Below are 24,869 nucleotides of genomic sequence, written 5' to 3' on the forward strand. Positions count from 1 at the left end.
AGCTCCTGCAAATTTCAGTCGAAGTGTTCGTACGCTTCTCAACAACAGATTCGGTGACCTATGGATTGGTAGAGGCGGACCAATTCCATGGCCTCCACGCTCTCCTGACCTCAACCCTCTTGACTTTCATTTATGGGGGCATTTGAAAGCTCTTGTCTACGCAACCCCGGTACCAAATGTAGAGACTCTTCGTGCTCGTATTGTGGACGGCTGTGATACAATACGCCATTCTCCAGGGCTGCATCAGCGCATCAGGGATTCCATGCGACGGAGGGTGGATGCATGTATCCTCGCTAACGGGGACATTGTGAACATTTCCTGTAACAAAGTGTTTGAAGTCACGCTGGTACATTCTGTTGCTGTGTGTTTCCATTCCATGATTACTGTGATTTGAAGAGAAGTAATAAAATGAGCTCTAACATGGAAAGTAAGCTTTTCCAGACACATGTCGTCATATCATATTTTCTTTCTTTGTGTGTGAGGAATGTTTCCTGAAATTTTTGGCCGTACCTTTTTGTAACACCCTGTATACTTCTATACTTCTACGTTATTCATGTTGGCAGCTGCTATTGATTCGAATTTTGGAACATTTACTTCGTCTGCTGTGGTGAAGGAATATTGGAAGGCTGCGATTAGTAACTCTGCTTTAGCAGCACCGTCATCGGTAGTATTTCCATTACCACGCGCAGAGAAGGCATTGACTGTGTCTTGCCGCTAGCTTACTTTGCATGCGAACAGAATCTCTTTGGATTTTCTGTCAGGTTTCGTGTCAAAGTTTCGTTGTGGAAACTATCATAAGCATCTTGCATTGAAGACCGCGCTAAATTTCAGTCTTCTGTAAGAGACCGCCAATCTTGGAGATTTTGCGTTCGTTGAAATTTGGCATGCTTTTTTCGTTGTTCTGCAGCAGTCTTCTGATCCGTTTTGTTACCAAGGAGGGTCAGATACGCCCCTTTCTAATTTACTGTATCTAAATCTGTCAGCTGCTGCCGATACTATTTCTTTAAATTCAAGCCACATCTTGTCTACACTTGCATTGTTAATTCGGAAAGAGCAGAGATTTTTGATCTTAGAGGGTCCTAAAATATTTCAGTATGCACTTTTCCACTTGTGCAATGCATTCCAGCCATGTCTTTTTGCCATTTCAGGGCCTCACAATTCACGACCATTCCTTTGGAAAGAAATTTGTTGTAGTCGGTCATAAGATTATATGTAAATGTCCGTTTTCGTTTATGGGCCGACGGAAGTCTGGCATGGCCCACAACTCTTTCTTGAGATTCTTTTGAATCTTCATATGAAATTGACGTTCCGCCACACACCGTATGGTGGATTGCGGAGTATTTATGTAGATGTAGATGTAGCGTCGAAGTCGATCACGATCTAGCCGAACTTGGCGCTGTTCTCATTTCTCTGCCTGCCATCTTCTGTATCTACATAAATACCTGCCAACCACCGTACGGCTCTTGGAGGAGTGTACTCCGTACCAATACTAGCCATTTTCTTTCCTTTTCCACTCACAAGCAGAGGTAAAAACGACTCTCTATACGCCTCTGTAGAAGTCCTAATTTCTCGTATCTTACCTTCATGGTCCTTACTCGAAATATATGATGGTGGTAGTAGAATCGTTCGTCAGTTAGCTTCAAATGCCTGCTCTTTTGTCGGTAGTGTCCCTCATGATGAACGACATCATGAGGATCGCATAAATGTGTGTGTCATGTGAAATTAAAGTCCTTTTTCCCTATTCAGTCCATTCACATTATTCTGATCTTCAAGTTTAATATCTGCATTATTGAAACGCTGTCTTGGACCCACTTGTGGCATAGGTGATACATAAATTCACATTCAGTCCTTTGCATTGTTGTTGACCGTATTTAAAAATTTAAAGTGCTGTTGTAATACACCCATTAAAATGCATAATCATATGTTGAGAGTTTAACACAATAAGACCTATTGTTGCAGCTGGAAACTTCTGTGTTTGTCTTGTGACGGCGTAACGAACGGTGCGCTAATAAACGGTCTTCTTTCTTCTACTGTATGGGAACGATAACACTTAGCAACTTTCAACAGAGTTTACACATAATTTGAAAACTGTTATTAAACCTTTTCTCGCTAACACCCCTCGAAAATTGATAAAAGGGAAAAAAAAGTTACCGTGTGCTGTGCATTCGCTGTTGATGCAGATTTCAGCATCAGACATGATCTTTTATCCAGCTTTTAACTTATTACTTCTTTACTACTAACGCTATTTGCAACACAGTTTGCCATTGAATACCCCTGCAAAATTATGTCACTGTACGACGTGTAGTTCAGGAGATATAACGTCATAAACATTTAAATGTGTGAAAAACTGGCTTTTGCTTAAAATGGAGCGCAAATTACCAAGTTGGTTTTCATTCATTGTTTCATAATGAGAGGCCCCATCGACTTGCAACAAACTTCAAGTATAGTTGTCACCTTTCCTAAACTTTTTCTCACTTACATGCCTAAAGGTAAGTATCTAGCACATTTATTCATTTCTGAAGTAGTCCGACGTTTGATGTTGCAATACAAACGGGAATTCGATTCTTTAAAGTATCGGGATTTTATTGGTAATGTATTAAAATACAAAATTTGTACATGTGTGCTTATGACAGACAAAAATTTGTTAAAACTTGTGAATCAATAAGCTAGGACTGCTAAACAGATGCGTCTTTTTATGCTGCATTCAGTGGTAGTGACAAATTTCGCGTGTAAATCGCTAATTTAAAATGAAGTGTTCCTTTAGATATGCCGAATTAATACTTAATTAAATAAACAAGAAATCAAGCAGTAATCTTGATATATGATACATGGTTCAGCAGGAAGTGGCATGGGAAATGTCTTGCTATAGTCATTTCCTATGTTACTACGGAGAATATGATGAGCTGACACATTTACAAAATTAAAAAGGTATAAAAGACGAAATAATTCTATAAATGAAACATGTACACATCTGTGGTTTTCATGGATGGTAGCCAAAGACCGAAGCTCTCACCCAATACCTCGTTTGTCGAGACAGAATGAAGACAACGTGGCTGTAGTGTTAAGATCCGTTAAGCACAGTAAGCAACCAATATTCCAACAATTACTATTAAATCCATGCGAACCCAAAACTTCAAGTAACTATCTGCAGAAATCTCTTCAGTAAACTTCTTTGCATCAATAGATAGGCTACACCACACAATTCTTAAGGCACTCCAACCAATGCAATTCATTTTCACCCCCAAAATATAACTTCCATTTATTAGAAAAACACGTTCTGCATGCTGCACACCAATTTCTTATTTCTCGTATGAAGCCGGACGCGTTTCGTCGCTTTTACAAGGCATTTACATTAAGTTTCCTGAGATATAGATTTTCTTTCGTTTCCACATACAGGTTATAGATTTGAAACAGTTCATGCACATTTTTATAGTAAAATGGGATGGTACTTAGAGATCAAACTCTAGCTCACGGTTTTTAAATCAGTGTCTCTTTCTCATGTGCAAAACTAATTAAAAGCTTGCAGTTTTTGTTGAGGATAATCTATTTTCGTAATATAGCACTCTAATTGCCATTTTCTGTGTTTAAACTGTCATTTGTTTTCGTAAGTATTGCTACCGCCCGCAGGTTTTTTTTTTTTTAAACCAGTTTTCGTCGTGAGAGCGAGGTTCTTGATGTAAAAATAATGAATTAATTGATGATCTGTAAGTACTCTCCCCTTTTATAACAAAAACGTCCATGAACTGTTTGAAAGCTGTAACCTATATGTGAAAATGAGAAAAATTGTGTAATATTTCGCGAGAATCGCCGAGAATACTCTGCAAAAATGGAAACGCATCAGGATGCACAAGCAAAATAAAAACTTAATGTGCAACATGAAAAAGGTATTTTTATTGTAAACTACTACAATGTAATACAGCTGCTGGGAAAATGGACACTTCAAGAAACTTCTTAATTTTCTTTTATGAACTTTACAAACGACTTACATCCCAGCAAGGACTTGTATATATTAACACAGTAAAACCCCTCCAAAATAATACATTAAATAAATTAAAGTTATTCCAAATTAATTCATAAACTACACAGAATCAAACGTTACTTTTACACACAAATAATAATATTGCCATCTGCTGATCTTGATGAGCCAAAATTGTGCCAACTGTTTTCCTCACCTCTGTAGAACAAAAATGTGCCACTTTATTCTCTGATTGCAATGTGACATAACAAAAAGAAACAATCAGTCCAGGTCGCAAGTGACCTTCGTATGGTAACCAGTTTCATTCATAGATGGCCCATCTTCAGACCAATAATGTCTCCATGGGTGATGCAGGGAGTCGATGTCTGGAGCTGTTGTAAGTGCTAAAGGACACATCTCACCAAGTGTCTTTCTAGTGGCATAGCATCACCAGCATACATTGTCAGCTGCTGTCATAACACTACCACTGTCGCCCAGAATTTCTGTTCGTTCATGGTCGACACCCTACTGGTTTGCACTGAGGGGGATGGGAAGGGGGGTGTCTCTTCAAGGTGAAGCAGTATTCAAAGAAGACCATTGCTTGGACACACACTCGCCGCCTACTGGACGTGAGCAGGAGACTACTTTCAGTAAACTGTTATAGATACGAAACTACTTTCAGTAAACTGTTATAAATAAATACATTTACTGTCTCCAAACTGTATGTGACTTGAACTGCCCAGGGTTACCTGAACGAGAATCCAACACCACCACCATAAAGTTGCTTGATTATTGGGTCCATCAATGACGAAGACATTATTACAAAAAATTCAGGTCTCTGAGCCATGCAGTGGGAGAAAGCAAACAAAACTGCCGATCAGGGGCAGTCAGCAGAACTTAGTGCGATGAGAGCATTGGGAGAACACGATCTGGGGATTCCATCATTCGGAAGTCATGTTGGTTCCTTCAGAGATCATTTGGAATCTACGCTGTGGGATTCTGATTCAGAAGTTATAGGAAGAGCTTTCTGAGACCTGTGCAACTTCGTTAGGAGGTAATTTGAGAGTCACATTGGTAATTCTTTTCGGAGACTGTTTGATGATTCTCATTTCCATTTTTAGTGTGGGTTCTGACTTCACCTTCTGGAGGCACGTCAGTCTATTTTATGCAAAGTTATCAGACTTTGTGCTGGATCCCTGCGCTCATTCTGATGTCTGTCATCAATTTATAAGGTTCTCATTTCCCATACCCGTTGGGTTGTCTTTCTTCTGGTCTGATGCTGGAATGTTTAAGCATTCGGTTATGTTCACCTCGTACTTTGACGTCAGCTTACAAATGTAACAAGGCACAGCTGCTGCATTTCATTACTGCAAACAGCATATACCATGTGAAAGTTGCAAGTCAACCTGTGGCTGTTACATCAAGGACAATAGCCCTCTATTAATTAGCCAGTGGGTGGCAGATTTACCTGGAGAGCCACTGGGCAGGAACCATGTAATGAGAAACTAACCGCCCCAGATCCACAACACATGAAGATGCCATGAAGCAACACAAGAGAGTTTGCAAAAACACACATAATGTCTGATGGGATAACAGCAATCAGTGATTTTATAATGTTACTTTAAATCCGTCTTGATTGCAAAAAAAAAAAAAAAAAAAAAAAATTTGCAATCAAGACTGATTTAAAGTAACACAACACAAGAGACTCGCTGAGAGGTCGACGTGTGGTTTTAACATAATACCAGCTGCCCACGTCTGCAAGTGTTTTCAGTTACACTATGTGGTGAGACTCAGTGGTAAACCTCATTATTCATACCCTATTACTGAGTTTGCCTGTGCTTAGTCAAATAAATTCTTTGAACTGGTGATATTTCAATTATTGTAGCAAATGTAAAATACCCATGCTTTATTGATTTGAATTTAGTTCATTTCCACATTATTTGCATGTTATTACTAATTTTTAAAGGTACCGTATTTTTGGCGCCCATTGTAGGTTTTCCAATACTACATTTGATCACAGGCGATTTACTGGTTTTTGCAGAGTTTAGCACTAGGACATTTTGTTCTGGTCAAAGTAAACAAATTGATTTGATTCCTTTCCAGAGTGCACACCAGGAGAGACGAAGAAAGCGGACTGCAACTCGTGTTTTTGCAGTGCCGCTGGCATTTGGGGCTGTACCCGCATGGCATGTCTATCGTGGCAGACAGGTCAGTACTTCCAGATTTCTTATACAGCTGACATGATTAAGTTATTAAAGAGGCTGTCTCACACTATCCTTGCCTGGAAAGAGAAAGCTAACGTGAGCCTAAATGTAGATATAACACACATGGTGACTGGTGAGCACTAACAAACCATCACAGGGGATGATATCGCTGACGCGAACTGTGGGCGCAATTCTCACTGGCGGTAGTTGTCAGCTGTCTTTATTTGAATAACAGACAGGCGCAGAACAGCTGCATTTACTTCATAACTATTTCTCAAAGATGCTTGGACAAGAACCCTCAAGAAACTCGTGAAAGTGTCAGTGTTTAACACACTGAAAATGGATTTTCAATATTATTCTTTTTCCTTGAAAAAATGTTATTGATGTAATATTTCAAGAAGCAAACGCAATGTTGAAGTTATGTCCGGCTTAAACGTATGTAAAGGGGAAGGTATCGAACAAAGATCCCCAAGCTCAGAAACCTCTGTGCTACCAAATTATCCCTGTGGACAAGAGCGCAACCGATGATCGGAGGTTTTATGTTTCATTTCATACAGTTCAAAAGAACGTCAAAAAGAAAATAAATAAATAAAATTAAAAGCAAAAAAAATCTACATGAACTGTAGATGTACACTCAAAGATTATTGAGCAAAACCCCCCGAGAGGTCTATACTCCCATCCTATTCCCTAGCACTGAAAACAGTGATCTTACTTTTAGTCACTTTAGTTACTTTAACCCAGGGGGCCGCACGTATGGACTCCCCAGCTAGTCTGAAAAATAGATCCGGGTTCCCGGGTTCGATTCCCGGCAAGGTCAGAGATTTACTCTGGCTCGTGATGACTGGGTGTTGTGTGAAGTCCTTAGGTTGGTTAGGTTTACGTAGTTCTAAGTTCTAGGGGACTGATGACCTGAGAAGTTAAGTCCCATAGTGTTCAGAGCCAATCAATTATTGAGAGTTGCGAGCTCCAACGTTAGGTGCATTATGGGGCCCCTTAGGGACATGGTTGCCAATAACGGGAAGAAAGCCAATGTCCACTGCGTGTGCATACCGGGTGGAGACAATCCAGACGTGGAACGGTTCCTTCCGGATGCCATCAAGAAGCTGGCCGTGTGGCATCGCCCGCTCTGACTGTGAGTGGACATGTGGCTGCTCCTTCAGCAAGGTCCGAGCAGGCACACGGGGGGAGGGGTTTATTAGTTATTGGGAGCTTCAACGTTAGGCGGGTGATGGAGCCCCTTAGGGAAATAGCGGGAAGGTCGGGGAAGAAGGCCAGTGTTCACTCTGTCTGCATGCCGGGGGGTCTCATCCGAGATGTGAAGGAGGCCCTACCGGCGGGGATAGAGAGCACTGGGTGCACCTGACTGCAAATTGTTGCTCATGTCGGCGCCAATGACTCCTGCCGTCTGGGTTCAGAGGTCATCCTCAATTCGTACAGGCGGTTGGCGGAATTGGTGAAGGCGGAAAGCCTCGCTCGCGGGGTGGAATCAGAGCTAACTATTTGTAGTATCGTTCCCAGAACCGATCGCGGTCCTCTGGTTTGGAGCCGAGTGGAAGGCTTAAACCAGAGGCTCAGACGATTCTGCGGAGATCTGGGGTGCAAATTTCTCGACCGCCGCTATCGGGTGGAGAAATGTGGGGTCCCCCTGAATAGGTCAGGCGCACACTACACGCCGGAAGCGGCTACAAGGGTAGCGGAGTACGTGTGGAGTGCACATGGGGTTTTTTTAGGTTCGAGAATCCCCTCCCTAGGCCCAACAAGACGCCTCCTGAGACTTGGCAAGGTAGGAGTAGGCAAAATGCAACAGGGAATAACAATATTAAGGTGCTAATAGTAAACTGCAGGAGCGTCTATAGAAAGGTCCCAGAGCTGCTCTCATTAATAAACGGTCACAGCGCCCATATAGTACTAGGGACAGAAAGTTGGCTGAAACCAGACGTAAACAGTAATGAAATCCTAAACTCAGATTGGAATGTATACCGCAGAGACATGGCTGGACAGTGAAGGGGGAGGCGTGTTTATAGCGATAAGAAGTGCAATAGTATCGAAGGAAATTGACGGAGATCCGAAATGTGAAATGATTTGAGTGAACGTCACGGTTAAAGCAGGCTCAGACATGGTAATTGGATGTCCCTATAGGCCCCCTGGCTCAGCAGCTGTTGTGGCTGAGCACCTGAAGGATAATTTGGAAAATATTTCGAGTAGATTTCCCCACCATGTTATAGTTCTGGGTGGAGATTTTAATTTGCCGGATATAGACTGGGCGACTCAAACGTTCATAACGGGTGGCAGGGACAAAGAATCCAGTGAAATTTTTTAAAGTGATTTATCTGAAAACTACCTTGAGCGGTTAAACAGAGAACCGACTCGTGGCGATAACATATTAGACCTTCTGTTGACAAACAGACCCGAACTATTTGAAAAAGTTAACGCAGAACAGGGAATCAGCGATCATAAAGCGGTTACGGCATCGATGATTTAAGCCGTAAATAGAAATATTAAAAAGGGTAGGAAGATTTCAGAGTACCTGTTGGCCCAACACAAAATTTTTTCTCAAGTACAGATAGTGTTGAGGATCAGTGGACAAAGTTGAAAACCATCGTACATTATGCGTTAGATGAGTATGTGCCAAGCAAGATCGTAAGAGATGGAAAAGAGCCACCGTGGTACAATAACCGAATTAGAAAACTGCTGCGGAAGCAAAGGGAACTTCACAGCAAACATAAACATAGCCAAAGCCTTGCAGACAAACAAAAATTACGCGAAGCGAAATCTAGTGTGAGGAGGGCTATGCGAGAGGCGTTCAATGAATTCGAAAGTAAAGTTCTATGTACTGACTTGGCAGAAAATGCTAAGAAATTTTGGTCTTATGTCAAAGCGGTAGGTGGATCAAAACAAAATGCCCAGACACTCTGTGACCAAAATGGTACTGAAACAGTGGATGACAGACTAAAGGCCGAAATACTAAATGTCTTTTTCCAAAGTTGTTTCACAAAGAAAGACTGCACTGTAGTTCCTTCTCTAGATTGTCGCACAAATGACAAAATGGTAGATATCGAAATAGACGATAGAGGGATAGAGAAACAATTAAAATCACTCAAAAGAGGAAAGGCCTCTGGACCTGATGGGATACCAGTTCGATTTTACACAGAGTACGCGAAGGAACTTGCCCCCCTTCTTGCAGCGGTGTACCGTAGGTCTCTAGAAGAGCGTAGCGTTCCAAAGGATTGGAAAAGGGCACAGGCCATCCCCGTTTTCAAGAAAGGACGTCGAACAGATGTGCAGAACTATAGACCTATATCTCTAACGTCGATCAGTTGTAGAATTTTGGAACACGTATTGTGTTCGAGTATAATGACTTTTCAGGAGACTAGAAATCTACTCTGTAGGAATCAGCATGGATTTCGAAAAAGACGGTCATATGAAACACAGCTCGCGCTATTCGTCCACGAGACTCAGAGGGCCATAGACACGGGTTCACAGGTAGATACCGTGTTTCTTGACTTCCGCAAGGCGTTCGATAAAGTTCCCCACAGTCGTTTAATGAACAAAGTAAGAGCATATGGACTATCAGACCAATTGTGTGAATGGATTGAGCAGTTCCTAGATAACAGGACGAAACATGTCATTCTCAATGGAGAGAAGTCTTCCGAAGTAAGAGTGATTTCAGGTGTGCCGCAGGGGAGTGTCATATGACCGTTGCTATTCACAATATACATAAATGACCTGGTGGATGACATCGGAAGTTCACTGAGGCTTTTTGCAGATGATGCTGTGGTGTATCGAGAGGTTGTAACAATGGAAAATTGTACTGAAATGCAGGAGGATCTGCAGCGAATTGAGGCATGGTGCAGGGAATGTGCTGCGAATACACAGAAAGATAGATCATTTATCATTTAGCTACAAAATAGCAGGTCAGCAACTGGAAGAAGTTAATACCATAAATTATATGGGAGTACGCATTAGGAGTGATTTAAAATGGAATGATCATATAATAATGATCGTCGGTAAAGCAGATGGCAGACTGAGATTCATTGGAAGAATCTTAAGGAAATGCAATCCGAAAGCAAAGGAAGTAGGTTACAGTACGCTTGTTCGCCCACTGCTTGAATACTGCTCAACAGTGTGGGATCCGTACCAGATAGGGTTGATAGAAGATATAGAGAAGATCCAACGGAGAGCAGCGCGTTTCGCTACAGGATCATTTAGTAATCGCGAAAGCGTTACGGAGATTATAGATAAACTCCAGTGGAAGACTCTGCAGGAGAGACGCTCAGTAGCTCGGTACGGGCTTTTGTCAAAGTTTCGAGAACATACCTTCACCGAAGAGTCAAGCAGTATATTGCTCCCTCCTACGTATATCTCGCGAAGAGACCATGAGGATAAAATCAGAGAGATTAGAGCCCACACAGAGGCATACCGACTATCCTTCTTTCCACGAACAATACGAGACTGGAATGGAAGGGAGAACCGATAGAGGTATTCAAGGTACCCTCCGCCACACAACGTCAGGTGGCTTTCGGAGTATGGATGTAGATGTAGATGTAGAAGAGCACAGAGTCCAGCCAACTGCAGGTAGTTCAAATGGTTCAAGTGGCTCCAAGCGCTATGGGACTTAGCATCTGAGGTCATCAGTCCCCTAGACTTAGAACTACTTAAACCTTACTAAGCTAAGGACATCACACACATCCATGCCCGAGGCAGGATTCGAACCTGCGACCATAGCAGCCGCGTGGTTCCGGACTGAAGCGCCTAGAGCCACTTGACCACAGCGGCCGGTCTGCATGTGGTAGCTCCCGTCGGTACCAATGATATGTTTCACTTTGGATCAGAAAAGATTCTCTCTGGTTTCAAGAGGCTAACAGAGGTGGTAAATGCAGCCAGTCTTGACTGAGGGGTGAAAGCAAAGCTGACGATTTGCAGCCTAGTCGACAGAACCGATTGCGGACCTCTGGTACAGAGCCTAGTGAAGGCTCTGAGTCAGGCTCAGACGGTTCTGCGACCATGTAGGCTGCAGATTCCTCGACTTGCGATATTGCTGGTTGCGCTATATAATGGTTCCTCTGAATAGATCAGGAGTCCATTAAACGCAGGGAGGTGGCTACCCGGGTGGCAGGGGCTGTGTGGCGTGGACTGGGTGGTCTTTTTTTTTTTTTTTTTTTGGTTAGAGGGTCTCGGGAAAACACAAAATGAGCTTCAGTCACAAAGGATGCAGGCCGAATTCAGAAGAACTTAGATACAAGAACCATCGGTATACGACTTGTAACTCGTCGTAGCTGTGTTTGGAAAGTACCAGAGCTCCTAGCGCTAATAGAAACCACTGATGCTCAGGTCGCTAAAGGCACTGAAATCTGTCTAAAGCTGGATGTAAACTCAGCCAAAGTTTTGCGAAGAACCTAACGGTGTTCCGAAAGGATAGACTAAACACGGTTGTCGGTCGCATGTTTGATTCTTGGCAACCAGAATAAAATAATAATTGGATTCTTTGACCGACTTCCCAATTCCGATGATACAATGGCTGAAAGGTTCACAGAAAACTTGAGTTTGATTCCAAACACGTACCCGACTCATACGATCATAGTTGGTGGTGACTTTAATTTACACTCGATATGTTTTCGAGAATGCATCTGTAATTCCGGAGATACGCAGAAAACATCATCCGAAATTGTGCTAAACGCACTCTCTGAAAATTATTTCGAGCAGTAGAGTTCATGAGCCCACGCGAATAGTGCACGGTTCTAACAACACACTTGACCTTTTAGCAACAAATAATCTTGAGTTAATAACGAGCATCAAAACAGATACAGGGATTACTGAACACAGAGTTGTCGTAGCGAGACTGAATATTATAAACCGCATATCCTCCAAAAATAAACGAAAACTGTACCTATTTAAAGAAAGCAGATAAAATACACTTGACAGCTTCCTGAGAGACAATCTCCACTCCTTCCAAATTAACAATATAGGTGTACACCACATGTGGCTTGAATTCAAAGAAATAGTATTGGCAGCAACTGAGATATTTATACCAAATAAATTAACAAACGGCGGAGCTGATCCTCCTTAGTACACAAAACGGGTCAGAACACTATTGCAGAAACAACGAAAAAAACATGCCAAATTTAAACAGACGCAAAATTCGCAAGATTGGCTACCTTTTACAGAAACTCGAAACTTAGTGCGGACTTCAACTGGATTTCGGCAGCTCATTTGTATTCTCGTCAAGTGACCATGTTGGTAGACATTACTACTTGAGTTTAATAATTTCCAGAAACGGCACTATGTGTTTGGAATTTGTTGTTTACTGTGCAGGAATCGGCTTTTATGTGCAGTGTAAACATGAACTATGTTGAATATATTTTATATCCTAACACAAAAGTAAAACTGTGAGGACGGGTCATGAGTCGTGCTTGGGTAGATTAGTCGGTAGAGCACTTTCCCGCGAAAGGCAAAGGTCTCGAATTCGATTCTCGATCCGACACACAGCTTTAATCTGCCACGAAGTTTCATATCAGCGCATACTCCACTGCAAAGTGAAAATCTCTTTCTGAGAAACGTAAATTACCAGGAAAAGTTAGCCCTAAAGGTACTAGGGCTTCCGAGAACCCATCCTTTGATCGAGAAATCAAATAAGTGTGACTACAACGAAATATTTAACAAGGAAGTACACAGTTAGCATAAGTTTTTGTGTGGATGCAGCGTAAGAATATCTGAATCTCAGCCCGGAAGTAAATTCGCCAACTAAGACATCTGTTAGGGATCTTGTACATTTGTCTGAAGAAATGGAAATGCACGAAAACTCCCACTTACACAAAAAGGCGAAGCGGACAGTTGCGAAAGCTTACTCATTATTTCGTTGTTGCCCTACACTTTACTTAAGTACGTACAAAACAACAAAATTACACAAGACAATTCTTTATTTTGTCAGGTAAGTTATGCATTTTATTATTATTATTATTAATGTTGTTATGGTTATTGGCAGTGGCTGTCGTATCAACTTGTTGAGAAGCTCAATTGCTATACAGCAGATGCTATTAATTTCAAACTCTCATATTTATCTGAATCTAAAGATTTGTGAACACCCAGAATGTAAATTCACGAGCAGCCACTGCACTTTCACTAGTTCCAGATAGTGACTGCCAAAATTCGAGGAATACGAGTACGTAGCTGACACCTCGTCGGACGCACAGTAACACTGCAGGGCAGCATCCACGTAACAAATAGCTTAACGATCAAGTAACGAATAAAGTCGTTTAAGCATCTGATCAAGTTTTCACCATATTTAACTGGCAGGATAAGAAATCTACTTGAAGTACTCGCTTGGTTTGATAAAGAACCAACGTGAATATACTTGTATTGTCATTGTTACACATTACTCAAACTCCATGTAAAATAAAACCTGCACCCTCGTCTTATATCGAGACAACGAAAAACGCTAATGAACCCCAAGTTAATTTGATGGTTGTGATAAGTGTTTCCAAAACGATGTACGAGAAGTCATCATAAATACGTAGCCAACACCACGCTGCACTTTTCAATGTTATACTTCCAACGACAATGGCAAAACTTTTACATTACAGTCAGCCACATACAAGGCACTCTGAAACAGTTTGAAAAGCTTTTGAGCTTGTTGCAGGGCAGGTTGTGCTGAGCAATAAGTATTAAGAAGAAACATTCGATACTTTTCGTCGATTACGAGTTTATTAGAATTGAATTTAGCAAATGAGGCTATTGCCTGCGCAGATTCAAGCAGCCTGGCAGAGATGGTGTCGTCGAAGGTGCTCTTTGCTTGGTTTCGTACAGTTGAACAAGAGAGCGATAAAAACTATTGGACGCTGGGTGGCAATAATGACCACATCCGAAACAAAGGCTGAGCAGTCACGTGCATTACCATCTACGCTCTCAGAACGACTGAGACTCTGGCGGGCAGCTTGTATTTGCACGCGCTACAGACTGACTGGCTAACTTCAGTGCTAATCGACTCGGAAACGATGCAACGTATCGAAGTTTTTGTTAACAATCATCACTCAGCACAACCTACCATGCAAGATCGTTACAAGGTTTTAAAGCTGTTTCTGACCACCCTGTGTGTTAACAGTTTGTTGAGTTAATGGTGTATACACTAAAATGCAAAGAAAACTTGAAGTGAAGCTGGCTAAATCAGTTTGCTTCCAGGAAAAGTAAAACGACCATTTAATCGATTCTGAAATTCCACTTAGTAATGTGAATAGAAAAGTAGTGTCGTGATACAATGGGATACATAAAGGTCTTCGAAGGGAAAAAAGATGGTGAAGGACATAAGCAAAAGACTGATTTACCATAACTATATAAATCAATTTTCACTTACAAATACGGAAGATAGAGCTAGGCATCACCATGTCCAAAACATATGAGTCAAGTCTGAATTTCAATGCTGATGTTCGGTTTGGAAGAGAACCACCGTTTAACCAAAGCTGCAGGTAATTTTGTCAAACTACTGTCAGGATTTGACATTTAATACAGAGATCACTAGCTGATGAGAAAAGCTGGAAACTAACCCGATATAAAAATTTACACGTCAAAATTTGGGTCTGAGTCGAGGTGGCTCTATTAAAATATGTGAGAGTCTCTAAGCACTATGATTAAAAAACTTTGATGATATGCTTTCTTGCCAAGGAAGTGAAGAAGTGGTGGAAAGAAAATATCTCACGAAAAGCGCGAAGAGAACAGGCGCTATGATTCATAGTCGGCCTTCCTGCGGAAAGTGAGATATACTTAGAACATGTTATAAATAAAATGGAGGCGAAGCATAAATAAAGTAAAAACCATGAGTACATGATGTGTATAAGGAGACTATTTACACGTTTCAGCCCAAATCTGGTGTAACATCGAAAAATAAAATGCTGTTTAAGAAGAAAGGCTACATATGTTTCTGTAGGAAATAACTGAAACAAAAACCTATTGGAGTTATAAATAATATGTTATGCATCATAAAGGTACACTACTTTAAAACGTTTGCAATAAAGATGAATGGTGTTTATGAAACTGTTCATGTCAAGCATATAGTCGTTGGATGCGAAATGTAGACTGTGCGGAAACCAGAGATGATGCAACTAGTAGCATTTGAATCATGATGGTATAAAATAATATTAACATAAAGTTGTCAGAGAATATGCGAAATAAAGAGACAGTTAAAGCAACAGATGACATCAGTAGCATATGGAGAACGTTAGCAGAAAGGTTGTGATTGATGTGTCCTGCACTTCGAAAAAGTTAATTTTGGTACCGAATCTAACAGTAGGGAGGAAATATTACAAGAAAAGTAAAGGTTAAAATATGTGAAAGACGTTATGGTAATAATAGGCTAATGAGATAGCATATGCCGATGGAAAACAACTCTGATCCACTTTGAAGACTGGTAGCAATAAAAATTTTTGGTCACTAATTTTAGAATACGATAAGAAGGCATATTGTAACTCATGATTCTTAAACAGCCACCATATTGTGTCAGAACTGCTGAAACTATGTTGGGTGACACGGTGGTTAGCACGGTAGAATCATATTCGGAAGGTAAATAATTCTTCTCACTTAAATTTTCAATGACATTCGTATATTGATGAAGGCAAGTAATACTCTCCTTTGTTTTGACAGTAACGCAGTTGATTTTCCTCATTTTCTCTCAGTCCGAACAGTGGTCCGACAGTACAAACCACATCATTGAAGGAGCACTAACTGAACTCTTCCTTTGTTTAGATCACACCTTGAACGTAGGCAGTTTTGCATAACCCGCTTTTCTGAATGAATATTATGCACAGAACCATCTGCTAAAGGGACCGATGACCGTCGCAATCTGGTCCCTTTAATCCCACAAACCAACCAACCAACCATCTGCTAAAACTGTGTGCCTTTCTTGGAACCGCACATTGAGCCGTGACTTTCAGAGTGTTACCACATACATTATCCTAGTTTTCTATTTCTTCCTTCGTTTTCACTCTGGCGAGTTCTGTATTCCATCTATCCAACGAGCGTCTACACAGTAAATGCAGTGCAAATGCAACCAATAACGAGGAACCAATGTACCCTTATTGTTTTATTGCTATCTTGGCTAAGAACGTTTTCTTCTCCTAACACTGCATCTTTGTCCAGCTTCGACAACCAGTGACACAGCCACCAGAGTGAGGCGGTCTGAGAGACAGTGCACTCCCAACACGACGTTCAAGAAGGACTGCAACACGTGCTACTGCAACAACGACGGGACGGCGGCTCTCTGCACCGCCAAGGGCTGTCTGTCGCGCTCCACAAGGGGTGAGTCTCTTTCACTGTACACTATGTGTACACTGTGAAAGTCTTTTGGGAGTCTGATGAGTCTAACGCAAGACTGCCTTCCCCACATGTTTCCTATTTTGTCTGATGATGAAACTCTTTTCCAGCATATAATCGTAGACATTCTATTTTTATCCGTTCCATACAAATTCGTCTTTCTTTTCTTGTTTTCATATCATAGTGTACATACTGCCTTCCAAATTCTACAAATGAGTAAACGCCTTGCATAGCAGAGGCCACAGCCTCCTGCTCAGATTCCACCTCCCATGATCCGTCAATGTCAATGAAAAAGGCTGTAACCCAAGATTGCACAAGGAGATTCAAGCAACACAACGCTCACCGTCACCTTGTCTGCTGCTAGCCCAGCACCAGAAAGTATTCAATAAACTCGAGACGATTTACACTGCAGAGCCAAAGAAAATGGTACACCTGCCTAATATCGTATAGGGCCTCTGGAAGCACGCAGAAGTGCCGCCAAATGACGTGGCATGGACTCCAATAACGTCTGACGTAGTGCTGGAGGGAATTGACACAATGAATCCAGCAGGGCTGTCCATAAATTCGTAAGAGTACGAGGGGGTGGAAATCTCTTGTGAACAGCACGTTGCAAGACATCCCGGACACGCTCTGTAATGTTCATGTCTGGTGAGTTTGGTGGCCAGCAGAAGTGTTGACATTCAGAAGAGTGTTCCTGGAACCACTCTGTACCAGTTCTGGACTTGTGGGATGTCGAATTGTCCCGCTGGAATTTCCCAAATCCGTCGGAATGAAAAACTGACATGAATGGATGCAGGTGATCAGACAGGATGCTTACGTGTCACCTGTCAGAGCCGTATCTAGACGTATCAAGGATCTCATATCACTCCAACTGTACTCGCCCAACACCTTTACAGAGCCTCCAACAGCATGCACAGTCCCTTGCTGTCATGCAGGATCCATAGATTCATGACGTTGTCTCCATACGCTCCATCCGCTAGATACAGTTTGAAACGAGACTCGTCCTACCAGGCAACATGTTTGCAGTCATCAACAGTCCAATGTCGGAGTTGACGAGCCCAGGCGAGGCGTAAAGCTTTGTATCGTACAGTCATCAAGGGTACACCAGTGGGCTTTCGGCTCCGAAAGCCCTTATCGATGATGTTTCGTTGAATGGTTCGCACGTTGACACTTTTTGATGAGCCAGCATTGAAATCTGAAGCAATTTGCAGAAGGGTTGCACTTTTGTCACAAAGAACGATTCTCATCAGTCGTCGTTGGTTCCGCTCTTGCAGGATCTTTCTCCGGCCGCAGCGTTGTCGGAGATTTGATGTTTTGCCGGATTCATGATATTCACGGTACAGTCGTGAAATGGTCGTACGGGAAAATCCCTACTTCATCGCTACCTCGAAGATGCTTTGTCTGATCTTTCGTGCGCCAACTATAACACCACTTCCAAACTCACTTAAATTCTTGATAACCTGCCACTGTAGCAGCAGTAATCGATCTAACAACTGCGGCAGACACTTGTCTTATATAGGCGTTGCCGACCGCAGCGCCGTATTCTGCCTGTTGAAGTATCTCCGTATTTGAATACGGATACATGAACCAGTTTCTTTGGCGCTTCAGTGTACAATGCTAACTGAGAAGTTTGAAAGAAGGACTGCAGGGTACAGGGCTGCTGAGGTGGAAGCACTGAGTCTAATATGAGGACACACAGAATTAATACTTATTGTTAATAATAAAAAAAAGTGAAGCAATCCATCACAGGTAACAGCATAAACACGCTCTCATTTCTAACAGCAGTTTTACAAAGGAATGCCTTTAAAACGTTCCGGCCTCACTAGCCTCACAGCCAAAGGTCAGCAAAACAAATAACCTTACACCAATGGCAGCAATTTCAATTGCAATTTGGTTACCAAAACCCGTCAAAAGTTGACAGGACTGAAACATCAACAGCATGAAAATTTAAATTTAAATATTTGATTTTAATTTTTTAACAAGTTAGCCAAAAACATTTAAGTACTCCTTCAGATTTATTGCAATACCAAAGACTTACTGGCTATATCTTAGTTAGGGAATTTACAAACGGTCAAAATTGATTACTCAGTTGTTGAGCTTGTCTGGTCACAAACAGCGTTCGTCGCTTAGTTAATTTGGCCACGCGACCGAACGCCATAGGCCGTTCAGCTAGACCACGAAAAGCTTGATCTAAAACACAGGAAACGATACTAGCACAAGACTCAACTTCAAAGATACCACGAAAGCCATGCTTTACTATATAAGACAAGTAACTGATGTCTTGACACTATTACCAAACATATACACTGCACCGCCAAAGAAACTGGTATAGGCATGCGTATTGAAATACAGAGATATGTAAACTGGCAGAATACGGCTGGTGCAGTTGTTAGATCGGTCACTGCTGCTACAGCGGCAGGTTTTCAAGATTTAAGTGAGTCTGAACGTGGTGCTGCAGTCGGCACACGAGCGGTGGGACACAGCATCTCCGAGATAGCGATCAAGTCGGATTTTTCCCCTTACGACCATTTTACGAGGATGCAGTGATTCTCAGGAATCCGGCAGAACATCAAATCTCTGACACCGTTGCTGCCGGAAAAAAGATCCTGCAAGAACGGTACCAACGACGACTGAAGAAAATTGTTCAACGTGACAGAAGTGCAACCCTTCCGAAAATTGCTGCAGATTTTAATGGTGGGCCATCAACAAATCTAAGCGTGTGAACCATTCAACGAAACATCATCAATATGGGCTTTCGGAGCCGAAGGTCCACTCGTGTACCCTTGATGAGTACATGACACAAAGTTTTACGCCTCTCCTCGCTCGTCAACACCGAAATTCGATTGTTGATGACTGGAAACATGTTGCCTCGTTAGACGAATCTCGTTTCAAACCGAATCTAGTGAATGTACGTGTACGGATATGGAGACAAACTCAAGACTCCGTGGACCATGCATGTCAGCGGGGGACTGTACAAGTTGGTGGAGGCTCAGTAATGGTGTGGTGCGTATGCAGTTGGAGTGATACGGGAACCCCGATACGTCTGTTGATTAACTCTGCTGATTTTATCAACAGACTGTGGGCTCTCCATTTAAGTAGTTCGCATCATCTAGTGAGTTCTGTTGTAGTTTCCCTTTTCACAGAAGTACTTCTTGCGGATTCCTTGACTCTAATTGGTGAACAGTTTGAATCGGACATCACTGCTTTGTTTGGACATGTTCTTTCCCCAACTTAGTTTATATTTAACCAGAAATATTTTGAAGAGTCTGACGCCCTGGGCAGCCCTCTGTCTCCTCTGATGGCTAACCTTTTTATGGAGGATTTTGAGGAGAGAGCACTTGAGTCAGCGGTTTGTAAACCAACTGTTTTTTGGAGATACATCGACGATACTTTCATAGTGTAGCGCCACAGAGAAGAAAAGGTAATGGAGTTTTTTCATCATCTTAACTTCATGCATGAAAATATTCGATTTACTATGGAACTAGAGTAAGATGGCTGCCTTCCATTCCCAGATGTTTTGGTTAAACGGAAGAGGGACGGCTCGGTGGGACATTCTGCCTATCGTAAGCCCACTCGCACTGATTTGTACTTGCATTCTTCAAGTTGCCATCACCTATGCCACACCATGAGTGTACTTAAAACCTTAGTACACAGGGCACATACGGTGTCGGGTGCAGAGAATTTGCCTAAGGAACTTGCACATTTGAAGACGGTGCTCATAGACAATGGATACTCGACCCGGCAAATTAACAGGGCCCTTCTCAACTACAGCCAGGAACCGGGAATTGGATAAAGAGGAGAACGCGCCAACCAAGTCCCTAGCCTTTCTTCCCTTCGTTGGAAATATCTCCTTCAAGATAGCGAGGATTCTTAATCATTTTCATGTCAAAGTGGTTTTTCGTCCGTCTTCTAAGATTTCGGGTTTTCTGGGATCGGCGAAAGACGATTTGTTACTGCGGAAGGAGGGAATTTACAAAATACCGTCTCAGTGTGGTATGACCTATATAGGACAGACAACATGTACAGTGGAAGAGCGTTGTACAGAACATGAACGTTGCACTTGCCTACTGCAACCCAGTAAGTCTGGACTTGCAGAACATTGCAGTTCTAACGGACATTCAATGGAGTACGACGAAACTTCGATTTTGGCCACAGCAACAACATTTTGAGACTCCATTGTCAAAGAATCCGTTGAAATACGCATTGCGGGAAAACTAATGAACCGTGACAGTGGTGACCGATTGAATAACGCACGGAATCCCGTCATCTTCGGAATCTGCTCGAGACAAAGACGTCAGAAGACTTCGATAGCTGCAGCCAGCGACAGTACCGACGCCAGCTGAGTATTGCAGTTCCATCAGGGAGGGCGCTGTTGCTGGGCGGTGTGACTGTTCTGTCTTTGCGACTGCAACCCATTCACGGCAGTACTGTCAGTGCACTATATAAGACGGAGCAGATAACGTTTTCGTTCCCCCCCTCTCCCCAGAGCCCCGTTTTTCCTCTCCCCTCCTTCTCCCTGAGCGAAATTTCCTCCTCCCCCCCCCCTGAGACCCTGCACCCTATCATAGCCTCCTTCCCTCCTACATCGCTCCCTACCTGACCCTCTTCGGCGCGCCCCCCCGCCATCTCCCTTCCCTCTCTTCCCCTCCCTCCCTTCTTCTGTTCATCCTCGTCTCCTTGCGCCTGTCAATTCCTCCATTTTGATCATCGGCAGTGTGCCACGTCAGTGCTGTGTTTAGTGCTGCTTCTCCTGTGCGTCGAGAGGTGTGATTTTAATTCTGTGCTGGCCTTGTACCTAGTGTTACTGTCGGTGTTTATTATGTGCTACGCCATCCGTCGATACTTTTATGCTCTGGTCATACTGTGCCCTGTGTTCTTTATTTGTCCCAGTGAGTGGTTCTTTGTGTGCTACTTTTTTACGGTTTTTATCTCCATTTTACAGTCGCCCCTTTTTTGTCTATTGTCTTCCATGATGTACCCCCCCTTTTTATATCTATGTTCACCATGTTTTCTTCTTTGTTATTTTTAACTGTCTTCTATTGTTTGTTCTATGTCTTTCGGCTGAAGAGCAGCGCATATGCTGCTGCCGGCCCAACCCGATGGGGAACTGAAATACAGTAAAGTTAAAAAAAAGTCTTCTTCAGTTCTCGTTCAGCTCACCTGAAGAGGCTGACAGTTGTCCAGCCAAAATGTTATGCAATAAAGTTTACGGCGACCGGCTGCAAGCCCGAAAACTTTTAGAACGGAGCTGGGAATCATTGCGGAGCCGAGCAAATACAATTTACAGATACACTGCCACCTATCAGCAGTAGAGTTAAGGCAGACCAAGCAGAACCAAATGTGCTTCTTCGATTTCCGATTGCAAATTGTCTCACACGGATAAGCTGCTTCACCATTCACCCTTACTCATTAAGATAGGGAATTTTAGAAAAAACTGCACAGGTAAGAACAGGGAATATACAGCTGCTATCAGAGGGTGGGGATAAGCGCGTGGTAATGACGGCAGATGAACTCTAGCACTGTCAGAGGGAAAGGATTGGACTGTACCCGATCTGGGTAAACCTGACTGGCATGAGCACATGCGAAATTCGGTTGTTCCTATGCAAAACAAACAGCCATGTTTGTTTGCATGACATCCTGGAGTCTGAACATCCAACAAGCAGCGCTACACTGAATCTACTCCGTGTACAGCCCTGTAGTGGTCGTAGTGAGTTGCTATAAGCAGTAGACTCACTTCGGTAAAAGACTGGAACTGTATGGCAGTGGGTTATTAATTAATGTACAATTTTGTGACATAATGCGCCAACATTCTAGCTGCCAGCCAGTCTGACAGGAGTACCACGTTAAACATAACGCAGATACAGTTGTAATGACCAGAAAAACCGCTAGGAGGTCCCCAGTTCTAAATTAGATCTGTCTGAATAACAAGTTTAAGCCAGATTTAATCTTGTCCCTGAAGAAGATCATAGCAGCCTACTAAGTGCGCATTTCGGCGCAGCCGAATTCTACAGCGTGTGCAGCAGTACCAGGGTGGACGGTCGTGACCCCAGGTGTCACATCAAGCACCATCCTAGCTCTGACTCTCTTCTGTAGAGCCTTCAAATGGTTCAAATTGCTCTGAGCACTATGGGACTCAACTGCTGCGGTCATAAGTCCCATAGAACTTAGAACTACTTAAACCTAACTAACCTAAGGACATCACACACATCCATGCCCGAGGCAGGATTCGAACCTGCGACCGTAGCGGTCGTGCAGTTCCTGACTTTAGCGCCTTTAACCGCTCGGCCACTCTGGCTGTAGAGCCTTCTCTCAGCCAAAGAGGTGCCTGTCCAAGTGTAATCCGGTAGTGCAGATGATCCCAGTAGGCTGGATCACCAGTTGTGATTGAGGTGCAAAAAGAATGGAAATGGAGAGAGATACTTGTTGTGTGCTAAGAAATATGTTTCCTAGTATTTGAAAGTAGTATCTGTTCCCAAAAGAACAGATACCATTGATGACCGTGAAACTTCTCTAGAATGAAATGATAATTAAATCGACGCCGTAGCTGCCAACAGGCGTTGATATACATAATTGGGGACGTGTTAAAAATGTGTGCCCCAACTGGGACTTGAACCTGGGATCTCCTGCTTTCATGGCAGACGCTCTATCCATCTGAGACACCGAGGGCACAGAGGATAGTGCGCCTGCAGAGACCTATCACTTGCACGCTCCCCGTGAGTCGCACATTCCCAACAAGCAGGAGCTCTATCCTCTGTGCCCTCGGTGTCTCAGATGCATAGAGGTCTGCCATCTAAGGAGGAGATCCGAGGTTCGAGTCCAGATCGAGGCACACACTTTCAGCATGTCCCCAATGATGTATATAAACGCCTGTTTGTCGATTATCATTTCCTAGTATTTATGATGTAGTGAAACTAGGGAGCAGTGCATGGGCCCATGAGATTTATAGTGAGGTGTTTAGTGACACATGGTGAGATTTCAAAGTATCACGTGTAGGTGACAAGAGCAGTTGTAAATTGTGTTGTAAGACTTTACGAAGAACCATCTGACTGTAATGTACTTGTTGTATGAGAAGATGTGGAGAATCGTGGAGCATATGAGAACCTGGAGACAGAGGACTATCAGCTACAGAGTAAATTCGCTGTCTCTGGCCTTGTGTCACGCCGCCTACAGTCGAGTTGCTAGTTGATCCCTGACAGTTGCAGTGACCTGATCCAGCAGCTTCTCGCGCCTACCTCAGTCAGTCACGTAATTCGATTTTGTAAATGTCTCTGCGGCAACGTGTCCCTATTCCACAGCTCTATAGCCTTCTATAGCCTGTTATTTTGTTCGCCTGTAGCCGTTTGCGCTTTGCCCTTGAAAGCTGGCAACAGCGCTGCTAGCTGCCAGGGATATTGTTACTGTAAAAACTCGAATGTAGAACTTAAGATCAATTGTAGATACTGTACATTGTTATTCACGTATGATGAGTTTTCTTGCAGGCCGATCCTGGGAGTCGGGTTTCGCAAAGAGGGAAGTATTGTAGAACTCCTACCATTTTTTGGGCATTACTGCAGAAACTAGCACCTCAGCTGCAGCAGTTGAAGAGTTCTTAAGCAGCAATCCTGAAGCATCGCGCGGAAAAGTATCGGCATGCCGTCTTCAACATCACGGCTGTTTATGCATTGCGAGTTGGGCGAGACCAATCACGGAAATCCTGCTAATTGACCGGTAAGACGAGGCTCTTGCAGCACGGGCCAAACAGTTTCTACATCACCGAGCCATGTGCCTAGAAGCAGTGTATCGGCACAGTAAGCGAGCTCCTAACTTGTATAAATAGTCACCAACTTTAGCAGAGGTATTAGCATTCTGACAGTGCCTACTATGACAAGAGAGTTACGTCAGGCGTTGTAGCGATAAGGTACGCCTTGCATTTATGACTTTGGGCCGCTACCGACACACCCTCTTCAAGCACCAAGTCTTCCTTCATAGACTTGGTATCACTGCATTGGTGGGCTGGCTACAGCTCACTCCAGTTGCAGCAAGATTCCTGCTCTGGAGGGCAGATAATCGAGACCAGGTTGTACGGCTATTCACCTTCCTTTGCCGTACTGACACATACTGTCACCCACAGGAGCGAGATCCACCACCGGCTACTGTCTTCCCCTGCAAAGCATTCGGGACGTCTTCCGCTCCTCTGGCGCCCATCATCAGCAGCTGAGCAACGTGTAATTTATGCATACCGTTAGGCGATTTCCTGGCGCCAGCAATCGTGGGTGCAGACTTCACACCCTGCTAGCCGATAAGTGAACGAGTACCACATACCGTCCTCAACACGTGCTACGACAGTAGTCGCAAAATTGTCTCTCACTTATAACCTTTCAATAATGACTGTGAATTTAAACTGGTGAATTTTGGACTTCAGCAGTGCTGCG

At 43.0% G+C, this 24,869-nt stretch overlaps 1 protein-coding gene across 1 annotated transcript in view; it reads left to right on the forward strand.

The window, feature by feature from the left end:
* The window catches only part of LOC124544904 (protease inhibitors-like), a 52,089-nt gene that overhangs the window by 10,843 nt on the left and 16,377 nt on the right, over nt 1-24,869 (forward strand). The window contains exons 2-3 of the mRNA XM_047123636.1: nt 6,059-6,163; nt 16,285-16,443. Coding sequence (XP_046979592.1) covers nt 6,059-6,163; nt 16,285-16,443 — 264 coding nt within the window. The remainder of the gene's footprint in view (nt 1-6,058; nt 6,164-16,284; nt 16,444-24,869) is intronic.

Source organism: Schistocerca americana, chromosome 8, assembly GCF_021461395.2.
Source record: "Schistocerca americana isolate TAMUIC-IGC-003095 chromosome 8, iqSchAmer2.1, whole genome shotgun sequence".
Classification (NCBI taxonomy): domain Eukaryota; kingdom Metazoa; phylum Arthropoda; class Insecta; order Orthoptera; family Acrididae; genus Schistocerca; species Schistocerca americana.